Genomic DNA, 23,771 nt, shown 5'->3' on the forward strand with positions numbered 1-23,771 from the left:
AAATCAACACGGATTATTGCCTTCGATAGATTATAAAGTTCCTTTTCTAAAAATTTGAAGTCTTAGTTTGAGGTTTGTAAGGGAAATCGTGAATTTTTGTGAAAAGTTAAAAAAAAAGATACGAAGACTGTAGTGCCATCTATCGGCAAACCTTGTCCCTTTAAACCAACCTTAAGGATCTTTTTAAGAGATTTGGCAGCTTTCTGAATTAGATATATATAGGGTGTTCTAAAAATGGCGCCCACGGACTACAGAGTGCTATTCTACAAGTAAAAATAAAGCGATATATATATATATATATATAAAATTGTATACTTATCGGGTCTTCGTCTGCAGACGCAAATTGCATTATGTGGCAACGTCGCTGATAAAGAATCATAGAGTAGATCTACCAATCCATCAAATAATTACATCGATGGGAGTTAAGTGGATAGACGTTCACAAAAACACCACTTATTAACGTAACAATTGATGGTATTCATATGGTTTCAAGTTAATCTGCAACGTTGCCACACAGTGATGAAATTTTGATTCCCCATAGCGGCTGAAGGAAACAGAGGAGGGTGCACAATTATATAGCATTTTCGCTTTATTTTGACCTGAAGAATAGCGCTCTGTTATCTGTTGGCGCTATTTTTAGAACACCCGATATATATATATACATAAAGATCAATATCATCCCCAATTGTCAAATCCAGCATCCTTCAGAGTTAGGATTTGAACGAGGTCTTTCCGGCAAGTTCTTTCATCCCTGTGGTCTTTCTTCATCCTAGATTTTTTAATGGAAACTAACTGTAAACCGTGAAAAACATGTTAATCCATACATTAGCTTAAGTTAACTGCATACTTGATCTTCGTAGTGACTATATATATATATATAGTACACTTAAATATAAGGCGCTGTCTAAAATGGTGTTTGTCTTAATTTCAGGTTTATGTTTCGTGTTATTGGTCTAGTTAGTACTAAAATTTACGAAATAGTATTTACATCGTCATCTGTGGAAGACTGTGAATATCTTCAAGAACAATTCGCCCAATTTCTTCTGTACTGTATTTATATGTTTCAGTCTGGTAAGTGTGACTTCATAGATGGTATTTCACTAACATAATGTTTAGTATTTTAACAGAGTATGTATTAAATATTTAGAGTATTTTCGATAATTCTGTTTCATTAGTATTATTCTAATTTTAGTCTGTACTACATGGGTGTTTCTACTGATCATACAGGGTGGACCATTTATTTTGATACGCCCTTCTAACTTTTAAACTAATAGACAAAGAACACTGGAATTTTGTATCATGCAAATATTGGAAGAGGGACATCGTTTGATATACACTGTAATACTCCCAAGTTAAACAACTATCCGTATTGTGAAGAGTGTATGTATCACTGAGTGTTCCTCATGTTCTTCTAGAATGTCCGGAATACTCAGATCTCAGAAACGTCACGGACTGTCGCGTACACTTCGGCGTGCATTAGGAAATGCTTTTCATGTTCTTGTGTGTGTACTTGCGTTTATGCAGGGTTCATGTTCTGTGAGCTTTTTAGTATTTGGCTCTTTGAACTATTAACTTTTATATATATTTTATTCTGACTTTTTATTGTTTTCGTACTATTTATTGTTACTGTTGTATATTTTACCCTTTATGTTTATTATTTTAACTCTTTTTCTGGTTTTCTTTCTGATTTGCAGTGCCTATTTTATTTCTTTTATTTTACTCTGTTCATTCCAGTATTTTATTTCGAGCAGTCTGTTATTGAGCAGTTTTATATATCGTGACGGGGACATAATATCCTTGCTGCTGACGTCCCCATTAATTATTGATTCATTTCCAAGTTAGCAGTGCTGCCACCTCAGAGCATAAAGTTATAGATAAAAAAAAAACTATGAAATTTTGTACCTTGCAAATATCGGAAGGGGGACAGCGTTTGACATACTGGTCAATATTACCAACTCAGCATAAACTTATAGATATAAAAAAAACGCTAATATTTTGTACCTTGAAAATATCGGAGAGGAATATTGTTTCACATACTCTGCAATACTACTAAGTTAACAGTGATGACAACTCAGCATAAAGTTATAGATAAAAGAGGCTGAAATTTTGTATCATGCAAATATCGGAAAGAAGACATCGTTTGACATACTGTGCATCGGAAGGGAGACATCGTTTTTTATACTGTGCAATACTACCAAGTTAAAAGTGCTGCCAACTCAGCATAAAGTTATAGATAAAAAAACACTGAAATTTTGTATCTTGCAAACATTGGAAGGGAGACATGGTTTGACATAATATGCAATACTACCAAGTTAACAATGCTACCAACTCAGTACAAAGTCATAGATAAAAAACGCTGAAATTTGTACTATGCAAGTATCGGAAAGGGGACATTGTTTGACATACTCTGCAATACCACCATGTTAACAGTGCTGCCAACTCAATATAAAACTATATGTTTTGAAATGGAACTACGTCAGACTATTACATATTTTAAATCTACGTGTGAAACAAGAACTTACACTGTCACATTTTTTTTAAATTCAATGCTGGAAACTAATGACGGTACAGTTTCATTGCTTCACAAACATCCAAATTTTTGTGACCTCTACAACGCATCATGGAGACACTGTAGTCTAGAGGGTAGAACGTTGGATTCCCGGACGGTGGTTCCCAATTTTCGGCGTGCACCCATCGTCGTGAGCCAAACTGGGGAGTCACATAAATAAAAGATATGAACGGCCACTAGGTCTTGAAAGCTTCTGATACAGGTCGACCCAGCCTTCTTTTCACATGGTTAGTCGCTAGGTTGGACGTAGTTCAACCAGTAGGTAATAGATGGCGTTGGAGCGGCTTATGCGCACTAAAAGAGCTGTTACGTCAAATGGTTTTGTGGCTGACGCAAATCAGATGGACGGAGCAATGCATATTCAGAGTACTTTAGTGTCTAATATTACGATCATGATATGATGGAATTTGATTGATTTGGAACAAAATTACATTGGATTGAAAATTTGACTTTTTATTTTTTCGATCGAAAAACTGCTTTAGATAAGTATCTAATCTAATTACAGAGATAGTTTTCATTAGTTGCAAATATCATAATAAGGTTTACAGCAATTTGATATCTGAACTGTTCTGAATATATAATAAACACTTGTAAAATTTGTAAAATTTGCAAGAGTACTTAAAATTATGTAATTCCAAGAATTTATTGTTATTATAGGTGCCAGAAACTATTGTTAGGATGTTACAGAAGCGAAGGAAAGCAACAACTTTAAAAAAAAAAAAAAAAAAAAAAAAATACCACAAATACGCCATTTTAAGCAATATAGTAATTATATCATTTTTTTCTTTTTGTATCGCCGGAACGGTTTGACATATCAAATTGCTGCGATTGACATTATAATTTTTATTCGATTCAAAACCATTTACATAATTAGCTATGATACTTATCTAGCTTGTTACTTTGTTTCTGTTCGTTCCAAATAAGTCATATTGTTATTGTGTGAAGAATACTAACTACTGGAGTGTCAACTAAGAATTGAACCCTTGATTGTAGATTTTCAGTTTATCTAAATTTTAGGCTGATTTCTCACAGAATATTGCGACAGATAGAGACAACAATGAATTGAAAAGAATAGGAAACTGATTATTGATTGATAAAGAGGTTTTAATTTCATTAGTTGTTCTCATAAGATGTATAAAGTCTTGCTTGAAATACGAAGCAATGAATCTGAAACTGTCAGAAAAGCTTAATAAAGGGAAGGCACTTACATTGTGTTCCTGTGGTAGTTGTAGTCAATCTCAAAGACTCTTCTTGACTTACGTAACTTTATAGACGAATGGCAACTTATAGTGGTTGACTGAACGTAGGTGGTCCTTTTTATATGAAACTGCGGTATACAATCCGCGTGCCTTTCAAATTTCCTTGTCTGCAAGTTTCACGTGTATGTCTGATAGAATAAAATAAGTACAATAAGCCGATTAGGTTTCGGAAACAACTCTGACTTAATTCATTCAATTCAGACAGTTTTGGTATTTTGTACTCAAGCCAGCCTTGAATTGTTTTCATGAATTTACGAAATTTAAATATTTACAATAATTTCGGAATTTTTAAATTTTATATTTAATATACTAAATTTGATAAATTTGATAAAAATAATGACCATAATTTTTGACACTAAAGCTTTAGCTGTGTATTGCCTTGTCCGTCTTACTCGTGTTATTACTATGGTAGAATAGTCCAGTGTTTGGTTGTTTTCCGATATTTTTGATACTTTAGCGTACTTTGTGACGCTACATAACAAGTGTGGTATTGTAAGTTTTTGTTCAGTAAGTAGATTTGAAAAAAATGAAATGAAATGAAATCTTTGAGTTTTACGTCCCACGGTTATGCCGGTTAGGCTAAAGGAGACGGTGATGATGAGTAATGAATGAAATGGTGGAATGAATAAAGTGGGAGGAAACGGGAGAACCCCGAGAAAACCCACGCACACGGTGTTTGTCCACCACAAAGCTCACTTGGCGGGGGCTGGGATCGACCCCGGGACCCCAAGCACCAGAGGTGAACGCTCTACCACTGAACCACCGCGGTCCCAAGTAGATTTGAAATATGTAATAACATGACATAGTGCCATTTGAAAAAAAATACTTAATTATGTTGGGTTGGTAACACTGTTAATCTGTTGTATTGCATTGTATATTAAACAGTGACCCCTGTAGATATTTGCGTGATACAAAATTTCAACGTTTTGTATCTATTAGTTTAAAAGTTACAAGAACCAAAAGTTTAAAAGTTGTATGAAGATAAATGGCATACGAGTGTTTATATATTTTATCCTAGCGTATTATTAAACAGTATAGACGTGCTTGCGAACCGCTCCATGAATTTACTTTATTTTGAGTGGGAAAGTGTGGTTTTTTGGTGAGGAGAGTGTTTAGATTATGCATTTTACATGTTCCGATAACTCTGAAGACACAACGTGATTCGCAAACACTAATCGGCAATGGGAACGAGTCAAGTGTTCGGTGACATCTACCTTTTATTGTGCATTACATGGGAGCTGTCTTCGTTGTGCAGTGCTTTGCCCTGTATGAGTGATTGAAGAAACACAGTGGGTTTTGTGCATTTTGTGCTGTTTTCGTGTTTTGTTTCATAGTGCAAAATGCATGTGAGTTATTATTCGTTAAACTACATGTCAGTTAAAAAAAATTTCGAATTCTTCAACAATAACATTATCTTTAAAGCCTAAGTTTAAAAAATCCAACAATGAAGAAACAATGATCAATCAATCTAAACATTTATCTTGCACACCTACTGGAACTAGTTTTAATTCCAGAGATGTCCTCTGCTCCAAATGTAATAAATACTTCGGCAACTCGAGAGGATTGATGATTCACAACAGTAAATGTCATAACGAAAAGAGAGCATCTGAGCTTAATACGAGATATTCTTCAACTAGTACTATTTCAAACAATATAGACTTAAATTCAAATGATAACGTTTCCTCCTGGGGAGGTTGTAAGTTCAAAACTTATTGATAGTTTGGGAAGCCTAAAATCATCAGTGCCCATTCTTCAACTAGTACTATTTCAAACAATATAGACTTAAATCCAAATGATAACGTTTCCTCCTGGGGAGGTTGTAAGTTCAAAACTTATTGATAGATTGGGAAGCCTAAAATCATCAGTGCCCATTCTTCAACTAGTACTATTTCAAACAATATAGATTTAAATTCAAATGATAACGTTTCCTCCTGGGGAGGTTGTAAGTTCAAAACTTATTGATAGTTTGGGAAGCCTAAAATCATCAGTGCCCATTCTTCAACTAGTACTATTTCAAACAATATAGACTTAAATTCAAATGATAACGTTTCCTCCTGGGGAGGTTGTAAGTTCAAAACTTATTGATAGTTTGGGAAGCCTAAAATCATCAGTGCCCATTCTTCAACTAGTACTATTTCAAACAATATAGACTTAAATCCAAATGATAACGTTTCCTCCTGGGGAGGTTGTAAGTTCAAAACTTATTGATAGATTGGGAAGCCTAAAATCATCAGTGCCCATTCTTCAACTAGTACTATTTCAAACAATATAGATTTAAATTCAAATGATAACGTTTCCTCCTGGGGAGGTTGTAAGTTCAAAACTTATTGATAGATTGGGAAGCCTAAAATCATCAGTGCCCATTCTTCAACTAGTACTATTTCAAACAATATAGACTTAAATTCAAATGATAACGTTTCCTCCTGGAGAGGTTGTAAGTTCAAAACTTATTGATAGATTGGGAAGCCTAAAATCATCAGTGCCCATTCTTCAACTAGTACTATTTCAAACAATATAGATTTAAATTCAAATGATAACGTTTCCTCCTGGGGAGGTTGTAAGTTCAAAACTTATTGATAGATTGGGAAGCCTAAAATCATCAGTGCCCATTCTTCAACTAGTACTATTTCAAACAATATAGACTTAAATTCAAATGATAACGTTTCCTCCTGGAGAGGTTGTAAGTTCAAAACTTATTGATAGATTGGGAAGCCTAAAATCATCAGTGCCCATTCTTCAACTAGTACTATTTCAAACAATATAGACTTAAATTCAAATGATAACGTTTCCTCCTGGAGAGGTTGTAAGTTCAAAACTTATTGATAGATTGGGAAGCCTAAAATCATCAGTGCCCATTCTTCAACTAGTACTATTTCAAACAATATAGATTTAAATTCAAATGATAACGTTTCCTCCTGGGGAGGTTGTAAGTTCAAAACTTATTGATAGATTGGGAAGCCTAAAATCATCAGTGCCCATTCTTCAACTAGTACTATTTCAAACAATATAGATTTAAATTCAAATGATAACGTTTCCTCCTGGGGAGGTTGTAAGTTCAAAACTTATTGATAGATTGGGAAGCCTAAAATCATCAGTGCCCATTCTTCAACTAGTACTATTTCAAACAATATAGATTTAAATTCAAATGATAACGTTTCCTCCTGGGGAGGTTGTAAGTTCAAAACTTATTGATAGATTGGGAAGCCTAAAATCATCAGTGCCCATTCTTCAACTAGTACTATTTCAAACAATATAGACTTAAATTCAAATGATAACGTTTCCTCCTGGAGAGGTTGTAAGTTCAAAACTTATTGATAGATTGGGAAGCCTAAAATCATCAGTGCCCATTCTTCAACTAGTACTATTTCAAACAATATAGATTTAAATTCAAATGATAACGTTTCCTCCTGGGGAGGTTGTAAGTTCAAAACTTATTGATAGATTGGGAAGCCTAAAATCATCAGTGCCCATTCTTCAACTAGTACTATTTCAAACAATATAGACTTAAATTCAAATGATAACGTTTCCTCCTGGAGAGGTTGTAAGTTCAAAACTTATTGATAGATTGGGAAGCCTAAAATCATCAGTGCCCATTCTTCAACTAGTACTATTTCAAACAATATAGATTTAAATTCAAATGATAACGTTTCCTCCTGGGGAGGTTGTAAGTTCAAAACTTATTGATAGATTGGGAAGCCTAAAATCATCAGTGCCCATTCTTCAACTAGTACTATTTCAAACAATATAGACTTAAATTCAAATGATAACGTTTCCTCCTGGAGAGGTTGTAAGTTCAAAACTTATTGATAGTTTGGGAAGCCTAAAATCATCAGTGCCCATTCTTTGCCGAGTTCCTCGAGGAGCAAGACATGCAGGGGCTGAAGCTCTTATCGAAATTCTCCAGAAGATTGTAACTTCAAATAATAATGAAGAATGGACCGAACTCCTAATATTTCCGTACATTACTCTGTGTATGCCTACCCAATCCGAAAAAAAATCTCTAATCTCACCACATGGGTGAAACAGAGAGTTCAACTCTGGTCAAATCGAACGAACGAACCGATCGAACGAACTCAAATAAGTTTACGACGAACAAAGACAAATACAACAGAAGTCTTAACAAATCACCTAACAACATCTTCATTAAACATATCTAAAATAAACTCGCTGATGGCGACATACATGGTGCTCTCAGACTTCTCATTTCTGAGGATTCTTTTGCCCCATCAGATCCTGGTATTTTAAGATCCTTAAAAGAAAAACATCCTCCGCACTCTTATATATTTACTGCACCTACTTTAGCAAATCATAATGTTACAGTTAATAAAGTTTTGTTCAGCGAGTTTCTAAAAGTGCTTAAATCCTTCCCTTCTGGTTCAGCTGGATGAATAGACAGCATGCGTCCTTCAGTTCTCAAGGACTTAATTCTTTACAATATTAATGACTCTAAAGATCGCCTTACCAAGATCACTTGCGAGTTCCTCTCTATGATTTTGTCAGGAGATGTAACCGTAGAAATAAGGCCAATTTTCATCGGAGCTTCTCTTATTACATTGAAAAAGAAATGTGGATGGATTAGACCAATTATCATTAGAAACACATGGAGAAAACTTTCTTCTAAAATAGTATGCGGGAGAATTAAAAGTTACTTACTTCAACGCCTTTTTCCACACCAACTAGGAGTAGGCATTCAACACGGGGCTAAAGTTGCAGCACATGCTGCACGTATGTATTACTCCTACCCTCATGAGAAGTCTAAAGCCTTCCTAAAAAAAAAAAAGATTGATTTTAAAAATTCTATTAAGGATATAGACCGGAATGCAATGCTCACTGCCATTAAGGACAGTTTTCCATCCATCTATCCTTACGTGCTCCAGAGTTATGCTTAAGTTAGTTATTTATTAAACGGCACAGACATTATCTTATACCAAAGAGTTCAGCAACTAGACCCTTTAGGTCCTGCATTATTTGCCTTAACGCTACAAGCAATCGTCAACAATATAAATACAGATTTAAATACATGGTACTTGGACGATGGTACTATAGCTGGAGACCCGGATACCATACTAAATACATTAAATGATATCGATACAAAGGCATCTTTAATAAGCCTCCAACTAAACTACTTTAAATGTGAGATTAGCTTCCTGGAAACACCTCCAGAACAAACAAATTTATTTTTCACCATGTTTAATGAGGCGGCTTCAGTATTCAATTAACGTCGCCTTCAAACGCTTTTCTTTTGGGTTCAGCCCTTTCTTCTGAAGCAAGGAAAACTTTATTAATTGGAAAGACTGCCAAGCTGGAGAATTATTTCTCACGATTGTCATTAATGTCGGCACACCCAGCTTTTTACTTATTAAGAACTTCTTTTAAAAGATTACTATATTTTCTAAGATATTCATCTTCTTGGAAAGAAGAAGGTCTACTTGAACGTTACGATAACTTCATCAAATCTGGTTTAGAATCCATCCTTAATTATTTTCTTCCTCATAATGCATGGCTACAGGCAGGTGATTATAATTAAACTCCCACTTTCAGAATGCTAGAAAAAAGAACCACTGGTCAGAATGACTTTAAATTTGAGCTGAATATACTTGAAGAAAGGGGAAATGGTATGGCATAAGAAAAACAGCTCCAAAGTATATCAATAGATGGCACTGTGAGCGGCATAACGAAAGTGGATTCGGCTGCAAGTGACATTTTGAATCGCAATACGATGGCTTTGGCATGAGTTGCACAATAAACCAACTGTTCTGTTCAATGTGCATGATTGTTTCGGTTTTGTGCCGAAAAAAAAAATGACTTCCAAGTAATTCAACAGTTCGGCAGTGTTAGTGGGAAGCTCATCCACCGAATCATTATGTGTTTTTAATGCGATTTTGGCCCAAGGACAATTAAAAACCGAATAATTATGTGCTTTTTATGCAGTTTTTGGCCTAAGGTAATTAGAAACTATTTTTTTTAATCCAATGTGGTGCGATCTTGTCATGGTGGATGGAATTTCCGTTAACTGTTGAATGACTTGGAAGTTTTTTTTTCTTCTTTTCTTCTTTTATTTTCCGTCATAATAATCTGAGGACATACGGGCATGGTATCAAATGTATCATAGTTTTACTTTTGGGAGTCGTCTAGTGTTTTACTAACCTAGATGGACGACCCCTGGGTAGTGTGTTAGTGATATGAGTATAACCAAAAAAATTGTTAAAAAAAAGCGAAGATCTTACTAAAATATCAAAGAATATATATATATATATATATTTTTTTTTACCTCATTCAAGGTTACATTTTTTTTGTAGGGAGCTACTGCAAAGTAGCCAATGCCGCCATGGAAATGGTAAAAAGTGCAGATGAAAAAGAAACTGAACTTCCATTAAATGATATCAATACTCTGTTTCTTGAACTTGGACCGCTGTCTCCTCTGCTCACTTTTGAGTGGTGTTATCTACTTGTTATTCTCAATTATAGTAATCAGGAGTTCTGGGGTCGGGTGTTGCGAACAACACCGACGAAATCTGGTGCTACTGCTAGGTAAGTTGCATATGTCAAACTTGCTTTGAATACTTGTTTGTTCATTGGAGTTTAGCGTTCGTTTTTTTAATCACTGAGGCTCTGTGAAACGTGGAGCTGCAGTTTGAGATGGAATCCCGGCTATTGTAATGCGTTCAGTGCTCTTCCAGCAGGAATGGAACGTGGAACCCCAGTACCAAAGGCACGCACTCTAGACACTAGACTAGCAGGAAGGGCTTTTAAATACTTGTGTAATACATGCATTTTTCATGTGACATAGAACAGACGTAGATGAACGATTTCCTTAATTATAAGGTTCCGGGCTCGAATAGCTGTAGTTTTCTAGAGCTCACGTTCAATATCACTAGACAAGTCTCGGAATGGTATTTTTAGTACGAAGTGCATTCAAGTTATGACACCACTTTTTTTTTCTTTTTTTTTTTTTCCTCACTAACTAATCACACGAAACTTGTGTCACTTCTCGAAATAATGTCCCTGCAGCCGTACCAAAGGCACGCACTCTAGACACTAGACTAGTGAGAAGGGCTTTTAAATACTTGTGTAATACATGCACTTTTCATGTGACATAGAACAGACGTAGATGAATGATTTCCTTAATCATAAGGTTCCGGGCTCGAATAGCTGTAGTTTTCTAGAGCTCACGTTCAATATCACTAGACAAGTCTCGGAATGGTATTTTAGTACGAAGTGCATTCAAGTTATGACACCATTTTTTTTTTTTTTTTTTTTTTTTTTTTTTTTTTAATTTCATCAAACGGAAAGAACTTAATGATGTAAAACGATGTAAACACTTGTAAAACTTGTAAAATGATGTAAAAACTTGTATACTGAGCAATTACAGAAATATCTCTTACAAATACTGTACATATTACTTCATATATATATCCTGATTTTCCTGTCATCTAATAAATCCTTTTTGTGTAATTATTGTTGAAGTAATACAGGTGGATGCAACATCAGGTGGGTTCTTGAAAATTTATTATTTCAGTGCAACAAAATGTAATCACATATAATCGTTACGACAAATTAACTTTAGATGTCCTCAGAATGTTGTTATACTGGTATTTTACTGCATTAATGATAACTAGCTTCTTTTGTTTCAGCCCGTTACAAATGAAGAATTATGGACCCTCACCATGTTGTAATTTGGAGCTCGTACGAAAAGGCGGAATCATTCTCTTCTGTGATTTTGTAGTAAGTTTTCTAAGTACTCCTTTCATCAAACAAGTACTTCCTTTAGCAAAAATAGTACTTTTACTTCTGTAAATCATGCTTTAAGCAGATGGCCATTGATTCTTGTAAAAATCATCCTCCTTTATCCTGTAGTAGAATTATATCAGTTCAAATTGCCTGTTGTTCAATGGAAATCGTACTGGGGAACCAGATTGTAAGAAAGTATAACTTACCTTGTACGCTTTTCACTTTCCACTGTGCTTCTGAATTTTCCAAATGTTTTACAATTCAATATCAAGAGGAAATAGTCAATAATAATAATAATAATAATAATAATAATAATAATAATAATAATAATAATAATAATAATAATAATAATAATAATAATAATAATATTATTATTATTATTATTATTATTATTATTATTATTATTATTATTATTATTATTATTATTATTATTATTATTATTATTATTATTATTATTTGTTGCCTTCCATTATTATTGCAGATCCTTTGAATAGCAAGGTTGACTTACAGAAAACTTTATATCTTTTCTTTTTTCACTGTCTATTTGTTCTCGTGTTTTAACAAATCATGTACATTTCGTATATAGTATATTCACTCAATAGGAGTGCAGTTCGGCAAATGCCTTTGTAGTTTCCATGCTAAATTTTACAACAGTATCCGTTCCTCCCTCCATCCTTCTTTTGATCGCATTTGCAGAGTTGCAGCGTCTTAACCCCACTATGATTGTTCTTTTTTCCCAATTCTATGGCTAATATGAAACAGATATCAGGCAATGTGAGAACAAGGAGACTGGTCTTGGGAATAGGGAATTGAGCACTAACTTAAAGAACAGCATTTGTAACTGTGGCAACTAAGACACCACGTGGATTTGACAAGCGACTGTTAGTTGTGTGAAATGAGAGTTCTACTTGGCCATTTATTTATCGGGGATGTCTTCTGTTAGATCCCTCGGACGATGACTTAATTATGGCACAAGTCATCACACGTATTCTCTATATACGAACTCCACTCTGGCTGGAGAAGCGAACTATACGTGTTAGTTTTAATAATATCTTCTTTGACAATGTATCGTGAAATCTTTCGAAAATTCCAATATTTGAGCGCAGTGAATATTGTAAATCATTCTCTTCCGAAGAAAGTTCGTAGTTGGTGGTTGATTGATGTTAGATGTCCCATTTCAGCACCAAGACTAAGTGAAACGTAACCTAATGTTTAAACTGGAATCCGAACCACTACTTAGATTAGGGTAATCGAACCTGTAGCTCACAAACAGGAGGCAGAGGCATGCGTTAGGCATTCAAATTGGCACAAGATAAGTTCTTATCAATTCCTGAAGACTTATTCTATGTAGTACTAGCAGATTGCTCGTTTTTCGCACGGGAATAATACTTTTCATTTTGGACATAAAGGGCAATTGGGGCTGAATTTGGATTTAAACGGTATCGAAAGTTTCACTGTTCGTCTCAGCGACTCCAAAAACTATGGATTCGACACCAATATCGGTAATTTTCGACCATTTTCATACATATTTCTCGCTCCCCCCTCAAGTTACGGGCTGAATTGGGATCTAAACGGTATCGGAAGTGTCACTGTTCATTTCAGCGACCCCGAAAACTATGGATTCGACACTAATGTGGGTCATTTTCGACTGTCATTTTCAATTTTATTTAATAGGTTTTAATTTTATAGCATTGATAAGTCAAAATTTTAGTGTGTATCTCTTAGATATTATTTTTTATTTTTTCTATATTAGACTGGAGCAAGATATAATTGACTAATAAGAAACTCTGTTCATCACTCCTTTCAATCTCTGCAACACCGACTTTGTTCGAGGATCATTTGAAGTGTTCTTGGAAGAAGCCACAGATGGGAGCGCTAATGTGAAAACGAGTGTATTATTAATATGAAGGATCTTCCGTTATGAGAACTTTGCATTAATTAATTAAATACCTGGAAGTTCGTCGAGATCGTAATGTGGCAAATCTCAAATAATACTTTTGATAAAGTGAACACTCAAATATCTAGGATCAATATTAGCATATGAAAACCATATTCACGAAGAAATTAAATGTCGACTAAAAGCAGGGAATTCGTGTTATTATTCAGTTCAAAATCTTTTCTCGACGCGAATTCTGTCGAGGAATTTCAAGATTAAAATATATAAAATGATAATCATACCTGTTGTTCTGTATGGTTGCGAAACATGGTCGCTTACTCTGAGGGAAGAACGCAGACTGAAAGTAGAAACAAGATTTTGAGGCGGATATTCGGACCCAAGAGCAACGGGAATGGGGAAACTTCATAACGAGGAACTACATAATTTATATGGTTTACCGAACATTGTTAGAGTCATCAAATCTAGGAGCTCAGGTGGTTATTCATATAGCCAGAATGGAAGAAATTAGGAACCCTTTCAAAATTTTAACTGAAAGCCCAATCAGAAACCGACAATTAGGAAGACCTAGACGCAAATGGGAGAACAATATTAAGACGGATCTCGCAGAAATAGGAATATAAAGTAGCAACTGAATCCAATTGGCTAAAGACAGAAGTCATTGAAGAGCTTTTGTGAACGCGGCTTTGAACCTCCGGGTTCCATAGGCTATAGAGTTAGTTAGTTAATTATTATAATGTAGTTTAATGTAGCTTACTGGAAATATCAATTTTTAACAAATTATTTTCGGAAATGACCAAAATTTCGTTATGTTGGTATTTTACTGTACTATGATAAACTTGTGTTTCAACGATAAAATTACAATTTTTATAAAGTTACGTTTGACGTGTAATTTCAGTACTTGGTTACCTCTAAAACGTATAAAGTATTAATGTTTTCCTAAAGACCACACACGTGAAAAGCACTAATAATTAACTGAACTGTTTCAGCCCGTTATTCTTCGGCCTTTGTCAACATGTAAGTGCCACACGTACTATTTTTAAAATATACTTTTAAAATGAGTTATTTGGTTTCTTTAAATAACAATTTACATTCTGAGCCACGTAGATCATCCTGAGAGTAGGGAGATTGGAGAAATTCATGTTATTGAAGTAACAGCGCATAGAATACGGCTGCGTAGATTTGGAGTAGAAGAGGCATAGATTAAGGAAGTATAAATGAAGAAACAGATGAATTTTGATTTATAAAATATGAAAGTTGGAGTAAGGTGTGTATATGTAGTGGAACCTGGATAATTCGAACTTCTGTAATTCGAAAACTTCTTTATTTCGAATTTTTCACTTGGTCCCTAGAATTTTATATACAAACAATGCTAAAACATGGTTAATTCGAATTATAATCTGGATAATTCAAAGTTTTTGCCGTGTAAATCTAAAAGGAGGTCAAGTCATCCTTGAATTTGTTAGATTCGTTTGTAATGACCGAGAGACTAAATTCTAGGAAACAAGCAAAGATATCAGCATTTTTTGAAAAATGTGGATTTTTTTTTGAGTCTCATGATCATGATAGTTATTTGTCTATTAATACAGTAATATTTTTTTCTGTTTTTATGATTTTTTCAATGTTCATGCATAATACAGTGCTAGTATATGTATGATCTGTCAGGAAAGTAAATGTACACCTATTTTTCGAGTCGGGCATTCCTGCGCTCCATCCGTGGAGAGTATGAGAATTAAATCAATCAAATGTTTACTGAGAGGCAAAAAGAAAAGCTTAATCTGAATAAGACATTGCAGAGGGGCACAAGCTGTGAATACGAATAGTGCATTGTGTAAATAAAGGACGACACCGAAAGAGAAAGCCAGAAACAGCTGTTAAACTTACAAAAAAAGAGTAAAAATTGTCGAAGTGGGAACATAAAACACAAATACAACAAATACGCCGACAACTAAACGTTCACCATGCCATGATCTTGATGTAGTGGTTATGGTGCTGGCTTACAAATGCAAAGGACCCAAGTTCGAATCCTCGGCAAGGACATTTTTAAAAATTTTTGTTAATAATACATACAACTCATGAGAGATGGTAAAAGAGGTCGTATTTAGTTTTTCGTAGCAATTATTATTGGTAATGTTTAGTACTGATAATACTTTTTGTCTTTGCGTATTGCTTTTGTTCTTGTCTTCATTTCGAAAGAGAAGAATATCCGAACAAATGCCACCAAAATTCCTCATATTTTGAATGTAAACGCCATTTGCAATTAGTAAAGAATAAAAATTGAACGTTCCGAAGTAGCTGCAAAAAGTAAAAGGAAAAACATGGAAGTCGACCATACTCATGGTTACTAAAAATACAATTTCTACATGCCTTACACCTCCCGACCACGTTTCTACGTTAGCAAGTAAGAGGCTTGTGTTTAGGTTAGGCTCGTCAATACGTTTTGCAAAGGGGCCCGGTTTAGCTCTGACGCACCACAGGTGCGAGAAGGGAGAAAAACACTTTTTCTCTCTCCCTCTGTGTGTCTATTTATCTATCTATTTGTATATATATAACGCTATTTGTGAATGCCATAACCACCCTAATTTTCAGCGGATTGAGACGAAACTTGGCACAAACATTAATTGTTGAAATATCTTGATGAGTTCGTTAACCAGAATAATCAGATGAAAATGTTCAAAATGGTGGTCCTTCAAACTCTTAAAAAGTTCCAAGGGAACCAAATTTCGCCCATAAATAGGTATTCAGAAAATTTGAATAAATTTTCCTCTTTTACTGAAATATTTGTGTGCAGAAACTTATTGAAATATTGGACCCGATTAATCGCCTAAAGAAGGTTCACGCCCTTTCGCTACGGTCAGTTTTTTTTTTTTTTTTTTTTTTTTTTTTAGCAGGAGGGGGTTATCTTCCTATTGGAACAAGATGATTGTTACTGATGATATGAAATTACACATTGAAAGTGAAGTAACTTGTGTAACGTGTTATTTGAAAGAATAGTATAATAAATGTGCATTCCTCTAACACAGAGAACTCATGTATTTCGAGTTCGGGAGCCTGAATGGCGAGGAGTGTTATTTGATTTGCTTTTTAGTAACACATTGCATTGCAAATAAAGGTAGGCAACATTAGTGGTAAGTAAAACAACAACAATAATAATAATAATAATAATAATAATAATAATAATAATAATAATAATAATAATAATAATAATAATAATAATAGGTGTTGTTTGTGGCAAGGTAATATCTTTTTCAGTTCTTCTTCAAACGTAATGATTGTAACGCCATATCTCCCTTACAAACAAAATATTAGCAATTTATATCGAGAGAACGGGAAACTGTAGAGCGATGGGACCAACGTTGGACAGTATGCACTCATAGTACTCAGAAAAGTAAGCGATTTCAATGCAAAATGAACGAAGAGTCATTGTCATGGGTACTCATGGGGCCACGGCAGAGCCCTCTTTAGGCAAAATGTCGATAGCTTATATCGAGAAAACAGGAGGTGATACTGGGATGGGACCAACGTTGGACACCGTGGACCCATAAGGCGCATCGAAAAAATTAGGGAGGCGGGCGCCAGCCAGCCTTACTTATTTCCACATAATAATATAAAATTATATTGTCGAAATACACACACGAGTTAGCTACTAATATTTCATATTATTATTATTATATTATTATTATTATTATTATTATTATTATTATTATTATTATTATTATTATTATTATTATCTACAGCGTCTTTTCATTACGTGAGCATGTTTGACATGAAACCAAAGAGAAAATCCATCCTGTAGCGAAAAGAAACAATACTTTCTCTCAAATGGATAAAATATCAAGCCGAGATTGATTCGAACTCGCATGGACGGCGCGAAAAGCCAGTGCTTTGTCCACTATTTTTTTAACTGACTCACCGAACGCGTTTCAGTAACTTACTTATTGCTAATTTTACTTGCTTCACTCGTTTAACTTGCTTTTTCTAATAACTTATAACGACAGGGACACGAACACAGAAACATCGAGAACAGTTAAAAATGATAGATGCTCTCCCGCCGAGAATCGAACCCGAGACTCCATACACCCAAGGCTCACGTGCTAGCCTCTAGACCAGCGGCGATGGCAATGCTCATTTCCTGTGTCGTTAGGGATTACGACCACTGTATTGCCAGCTATCACTTCTGTGGGTTGTATACTATGATCACATGTTTCTTCTTTGCTGGAAGAGTAAAACCTACATTATATGTAATACATGAGGTATTTAGACCTACATGCTCTTCATATAATGTAATAAAAGGGTCATGGTGTCGGATTTTAATACATGACGTATTGCAGTATACAACATGCTTTGCATTACTTGTTTGTTTGTAGACAGCTACTAGCTTAGTGTTCTGAAAGGTTGTGTATAAACTAGGGATAGCCCGTTCCGGAATTATTAGTTTTCGGACTCCCGAAAGTAAAGCCGGACGAATTCCGGAATTCGGAAAATTCCAATTTTGTAATAATTTCGGAATTCGGAAAAATCCGGAATTTAGAAATTTCTGATTTCGTTAACATTCCGGAATTCGGAAAATCCGTATTTTTTCGAAAGTCGGAGTTTTTCTCAATTCCGGAATTTTCTGAAGTCCGGATTCTTTCCGAGTTCCGAAATTCTTCTGAATTCCGGAGTATAACTGAATTCCATAATTTTGCGAAATCCGGAAAGTGAAAGTTCCGCTTCCGAAAAATGAATTTATTTTGGTTAATATGAATCGTGGCGAAAACAAGTCTTTGACCAGGTAATGGCGACTGCTTTGAAAGAAATGGGGAGTATGAGAATTCAATCTGTCATATTTGTAGTTTCGTGTGGAGAAAGAACGAACTTGTGAACCAGTGGTTTAAGAAAAACTCTAGTTATTAATATAAACTTTAGCGACTTCATAAAAGAAATACGAAAGACATTTTGAATCGAAAAATATAACATACAAGTTTGCAAGCGGAGACAAAGAAACCTAACGTAACCAGACTAAAGACGGATCGTTTACCGCGTAGCGATCGCGGTTCAGTGGTCAAGGTGCTTCTGCGAATGCACGTTGCAATTTTTTTTTCTTACTTTAGAATTTTTGATGGCGATTGATCAGCGATAACATACGTTTTATTATATTCAGATATTTGAATACTCGGATGTTTCAATACTTGAACTATCAAATCTTCAGGAATAATAATAGTAATAATAATAATTATTATTATCTCGTAGAAGATTAAAAGCTAGAAGCTAAATTATCGCTCAGGTCATACCATTACAAGGAGAAACGTGACATTTGGAAAGAATATTTCGGTTTGGTTTAATGTTGCTCACGAGAAGAGGAGTTTCTCATCTCGTTTCTAAAACAAATAAAATAACATGAGAATTAACATTTTACATTCGAGACGGGTCAGGGCTAAACCAAAATTTTCGTCTCTCTTTGGAGATGAGAATCGAGACGAGACGAAAAGTATCGTAAACATTTCCCGTCTTGTCTCGATTCTCGAAATAGTGTATGTCCATTCTTTAAGTAACAATTGCTCTGTAGACTGAATCTCATAGGCTATTTCGTTACATTGTATTTCAGAGCTCATTGAATTATGCTCTGTGTAGGTATTTTTGTAACAAAGCTTTTATATTTACCTCTGCATATTCTAAAAATTAGTTTATTATATGCCTTACTGTCGCGTGATATTCAGTTATATTTATTACAGTTATTTTCCTCAAAACATACTTTCTACATGAAACTTCAATAAAAGGTTCTAGTTTAAAATGTTGGTAGTTGCAGAGGTGTCTCTCTAAGGTACGAACCCTTTCCCCGAAATCTCTACTTTTAAGTAAGTTTTGCCAAATTTCAGGGCAAGTTTAAAACTATTATTATTATTATTATTATTATTATTATTATTATTATTATTATTATTATTATTATTATTATTATTATTATTATTATTATTATTATTATTATATCAACTCCATGTATAATCTTTAAAAGATATACGGTTTGTATCTGAATAGTAAAAGCTAATTGACTGTCGATCTCGGTCGTCTGGAAGTCTTCAGGAGGCAAGGACATCGGTCACGTTCTGGGTTTGAGTTCCGAAGGGGCAAGTATTCGGGCTCGAGCAAAAAATTGTTAAAAGTTATAGGCTTCATCCAAACATATTCAAAACAGCTGGGACCGGGTTTGGGCTTCTCAACGGCTCGAGCGGCTCGGCTTACAGCTCATTCAATATCGAACCGAATCGAGAAGTGAGCCGAGCCAACAGCTCACCACACCGAGCCGATTTGAGCCATCGGCTTAGTTGAGCTGAGTCGAAACGTGCTGATGAACTAGTTTCAACTTAGCTGGCTCGAACCGGTTCACATGACCCGAGTAGGTGACCCATCCCAACCGAGAAAGCTCGAGCCATCGGCTCAATTGAGCTGAGTCGATGGCTTGTTCCAACTAAGCCGGCTCGGGTCATCGGCTCATCCCAACCGAGCCGACTCGAGCTGTTCGCTCAGTTGATACGAGCCGAGCCGGTTGATATCACTACCCGAGTTGGTCTTCTGCTTGGGCTCAAGAATTCGACCGTGCAGATCTCAGCCTTGATTTTAAGAACTACAGTATATACTTATATTGGTGATTACGACATTTGAGGCTGTCTCGTAATAATAATAATAATAATAATAATAAACTCTTGTCTTCTCGTTATCTAGACGAGACGAGATACACTAAAATTGCCCCACGAGATGCACTAAAATTACGAGATGAGACGCACCTCTGTCGTGAGCAACACTAAAAGTATTCCACATTACTGCTTACATTTCTCATGGCTTTTGCTTTCCAGTCTGATCAGGCCAATATTTCAAAACGAGTTAAAACGAGCTGAACGAGCGAGAGAGCCACTATCAAACTCAACTCAACTCGAAACTAGACCTCGAAAACAGCGACTTGGCTCGGAACTCAATTCAAGAAAATTACCTTTGACTCGACTCAAATTGTACTCGAGTTGAATTGAATTTTGGCTCGACTTGTGCTCATCCCTATTCGTGTTTGTATTTTATGTTTCCACTTCAACAATGTCTACTCTTTTTTCTCCTTTTACCTGCTGTTTCTGGATTTCTCTTTCAGTGTCGTCCTTTATTTCCACCGTGCACTATTCTTATTCCCAGCTTGTGACCCGCTTCAATGTCTTATTCAGTTTAGGCATTTCTTCTTACATTGACTTCACATGTGATTGATTTAATTCTCACTTTCCGCGCACGACCGATGAAAATGTTTTATTATTATTATTATTATTATTATTATTATTATTATTATTATTATTATTATTATTATTATTATTATTATTATTATATTATTATTATTATTGAACTTGCACGGCGAAATTACTGTATAATACGATATCATTTCTGTAATTTTACTCCATTGTATGTTATTTAGTTTATTAATGGGCACTAAATTGCCTCCAGATCAACGAATAAATTAACTACGGCATGCACTTTGGTGGAAATATCATTGCAATAAGATTATTGGTTCGTTCCAAACATGTTCATGTAATGATATTTCCACCAAAGTGCATGCCGTAGTTAATTTATTCGTTGATCTGGAGACAATTTAGTGCCCATTAATAAATTAAATAACATACAATGGAATAAAATTATTGAAATGATATCGTATTATACATTAATTTCGCCGTGCAAGTTCAATAGTATAATAATAATAATAATAATAATAATAATAATAATAATAATAATAATAATAATAATAATAATAAAACATTTTCATCGGTCGTGCGCGGAAAGTGAGAATTAAATCAATTACATGTCAAGTCAATGTAAGGAGAAAAGCCTAAACTGAATAAGACATTGAAGAGGGTCACAAGCTGGGAATAAGAATAGTGCATGGTGTTAATAAAGGACGACACCGACAGAGAAATCCAGAAACAATAGGTAAACGAAGAAAAAAAAGAGTAGAAATTGTTGAAGTGGAAACAAAATACAAATACGAATAGGGATGAGCAAGAGTCGAGCCAAAATTCGACTTGACTCGAGTTCAATCCGAGTCGAGTCAAAGGTATTTTTCTTGTAGTACTTAAAATTATACTGTAGTTCTTAAAATTAAGGCTGAGACCTGCACGGTCGAATTCTTGAGCCCAAGCAGAAGACCAACTCGGGTAGTGATATCAACCGGCTCGGCTCGTATCAACTGAGCGAAGTTGTTGTATTACTATACATCTGCTTCCGCCCCTGTCAAATCTGGTCGATCTCGTTGACGCGACATATTTGCTTTTTTATACCCCTTTCATCGTTTACTGAACAAAACAGTAACTATTCTGAAATATACTACTGCGCATGCCTCGTAGATAAATATTTCTGATGCCAATAGTTTCCGTTTTGTCCAAGGAATGTTCTTTTTCTTATTCCCAGCATGACCCTTTTATTACATTATATGAAGAGCATGTAGGTCTAAATATCTCATGTATTACATATAATGTAGGTTTTACTCTTCCAGCAGAGAAGAAACATGTGATCATAGTATACAACCCACAGAAGTGATAGCTGGCAATACAGTGGTCGTAATCCCTAACGACACACGGAGAGAGTGGTGCCCTTCCCGCTGGTCTAGTCGCTAGCACGTGCGCCTTTGGTGTATGGAGTTCCGGGTTCGATTCCCGGCGGGAGAGCATCTATGATTTTTAACTGTTCTCGATGTTTCTGTGTTCGTGTCCCTGTCGTTATAAGTTATTAGAAAAAGCAAGTTAAACAAGTGAAGCAAGTAAAATTAGCGATAAGTAAGTTACTGAAACACATTCAGTGAGTCAGTTAAAAAAAAGTGGACAAAGCACTAGCTTTTCGCGCCGTCCATGCGAATTCGAATTAATCTCGGCTTGATTTTTTATCCATTTGAGAGAAAATATTGCTTCTTTACGCTACAGGTAGTCCACTCTTTTCGTATTTTTCGCTGTCGTTCACAGTTAAAGTAACTGACTATTATTCTTTCTACGAATGATGGATCTTCTCTTTGGCTTCATGCCAAACACGCACACGTAATGAAAAGACGCTGTCGATAATAATAATAATAATAATATGAAATATTAGTAGCTAACTCGTGTGTGTATTTCGACAATATAATTTTATATTATTATGTGGAAATAAGTAAGGCTGGCTGGCGCCCCCCCCCCTATTTTTATCGATGCGCTTTATGGGTCCACGGTGTCCAAAGTTGGTCCCATCCCAGTATCATTTCTCGATATAAGTTATTGACACTTTGCCTAAAGAGGGCTCTGCCGTGGCCCCATGAGTACCCATGACAATGACTCTTCGTTCATTTTGCATTGAAATCGCTTACTTTTCTGAGTACTATGAGTGCATACTGTCCAACGTTGGTCCCATCGCTCTACAGTTTCTCGTTCTCTCGATATAAATTGCTAATATTTTGTTTGTAAGGGAGATATGGCGTTACAATCATTACGTTTGAAGAAGAATTGATTAAGATATTACCTTGCCACAAACAACACCTATTATTATTATTATTATTATTATTATTATTATTATTATTATTATTATTATTATTATTATTATTATTATTATTTTACTTACCACTAATGTTGCTTACCTTTATTTGCAATGCAATGTGTTACTAAAAAGCAAATCAAATAACACTCCTCGCCATTCAGGCTCCCAAACTCGAAATACATGAGTTCTCTGTGTTAGAGGAATGCACATTTATTATATTATTCTTTCAAATAACACGTTACACAAGTTACTTCACTTTCAATGTGTAATTTCATATCATCACTAACAATCATCTTGTTCCGATAGGAAAATAACCCCCTCCTGCAAAAAAAAAAAAAAAAAAAAAAAAAAAAAAAAAAAAAAAAAAAAACTGACCGTAGCGAAAGGGCGTGAACCTTCTTTAGGCGATTAATCGGGTCCAATATTTCAATAAGTTTCTGCACACAAATATTTCAGTAAAAGAGGAAAATTTATTCAAACTTTCTGAATACCTATTTATGGGCGAAATTTGGTTCCCTTGGAACTTTTTAAGAGTTTGAAGGACCACCATTTTGAACATTTTCATCTGATTATTCTGGTTAACGAACTCATTAAGATATTTCAACAATTAATGTTTGTGCCAAGTTTCGTCTCAATCCGCTGAAAATTAGGGTGGTTATGGCATTCACAAATAGCGTTATATATATACAAATAGATAGATAAGTAGACACACAGAGGGAGAGAGAAAAAGTGTTTTTCTCCCTTCTCGCACCTGTGGTGCGTCAGAGCTAAACCGGGCCCCTTTGCAAAACGTATTGACGAGCCTAACCTAAACACA

General features: G+C 35.0%; 1 protein-coding gene across 1 annotated transcript in view; it reads left to right on the forward strand.

The window, feature by feature from the left end:
- htt (huntingtin) overlaps nt 1-23,771 on the forward strand; it is a 212,775-nt gene that overhangs the window by 98,476 nt on the left and 90,528 nt on the right. The window contains exons 28-30 of the mRNA XM_081734750.1: nt 932-1,071; nt 10,128-10,359; nt 11,463-11,553. Of these exons, the coding sequence (XP_081590876.1) occupies nt 932-1,071; nt 10,128-10,359; nt 11,463-11,553 (463 nt within the window). The remainder of the gene's footprint in view (nt 1-931; nt 1,072-10,127; nt 10,360-11,462; nt 11,554-23,771) is intronic.

This window comes from Thermobia domestica, chromosome 12, assembly GCF_964235325.1.
Source record: "Thermobia domestica chromosome 12, izTheDome1.hap1.1, whole genome shotgun sequence".
Classification (NCBI taxonomy): Eukaryota; Metazoa; Arthropoda; class Insecta; order Zygentoma; family Lepismatidae; genus Thermobia; species Thermobia domestica.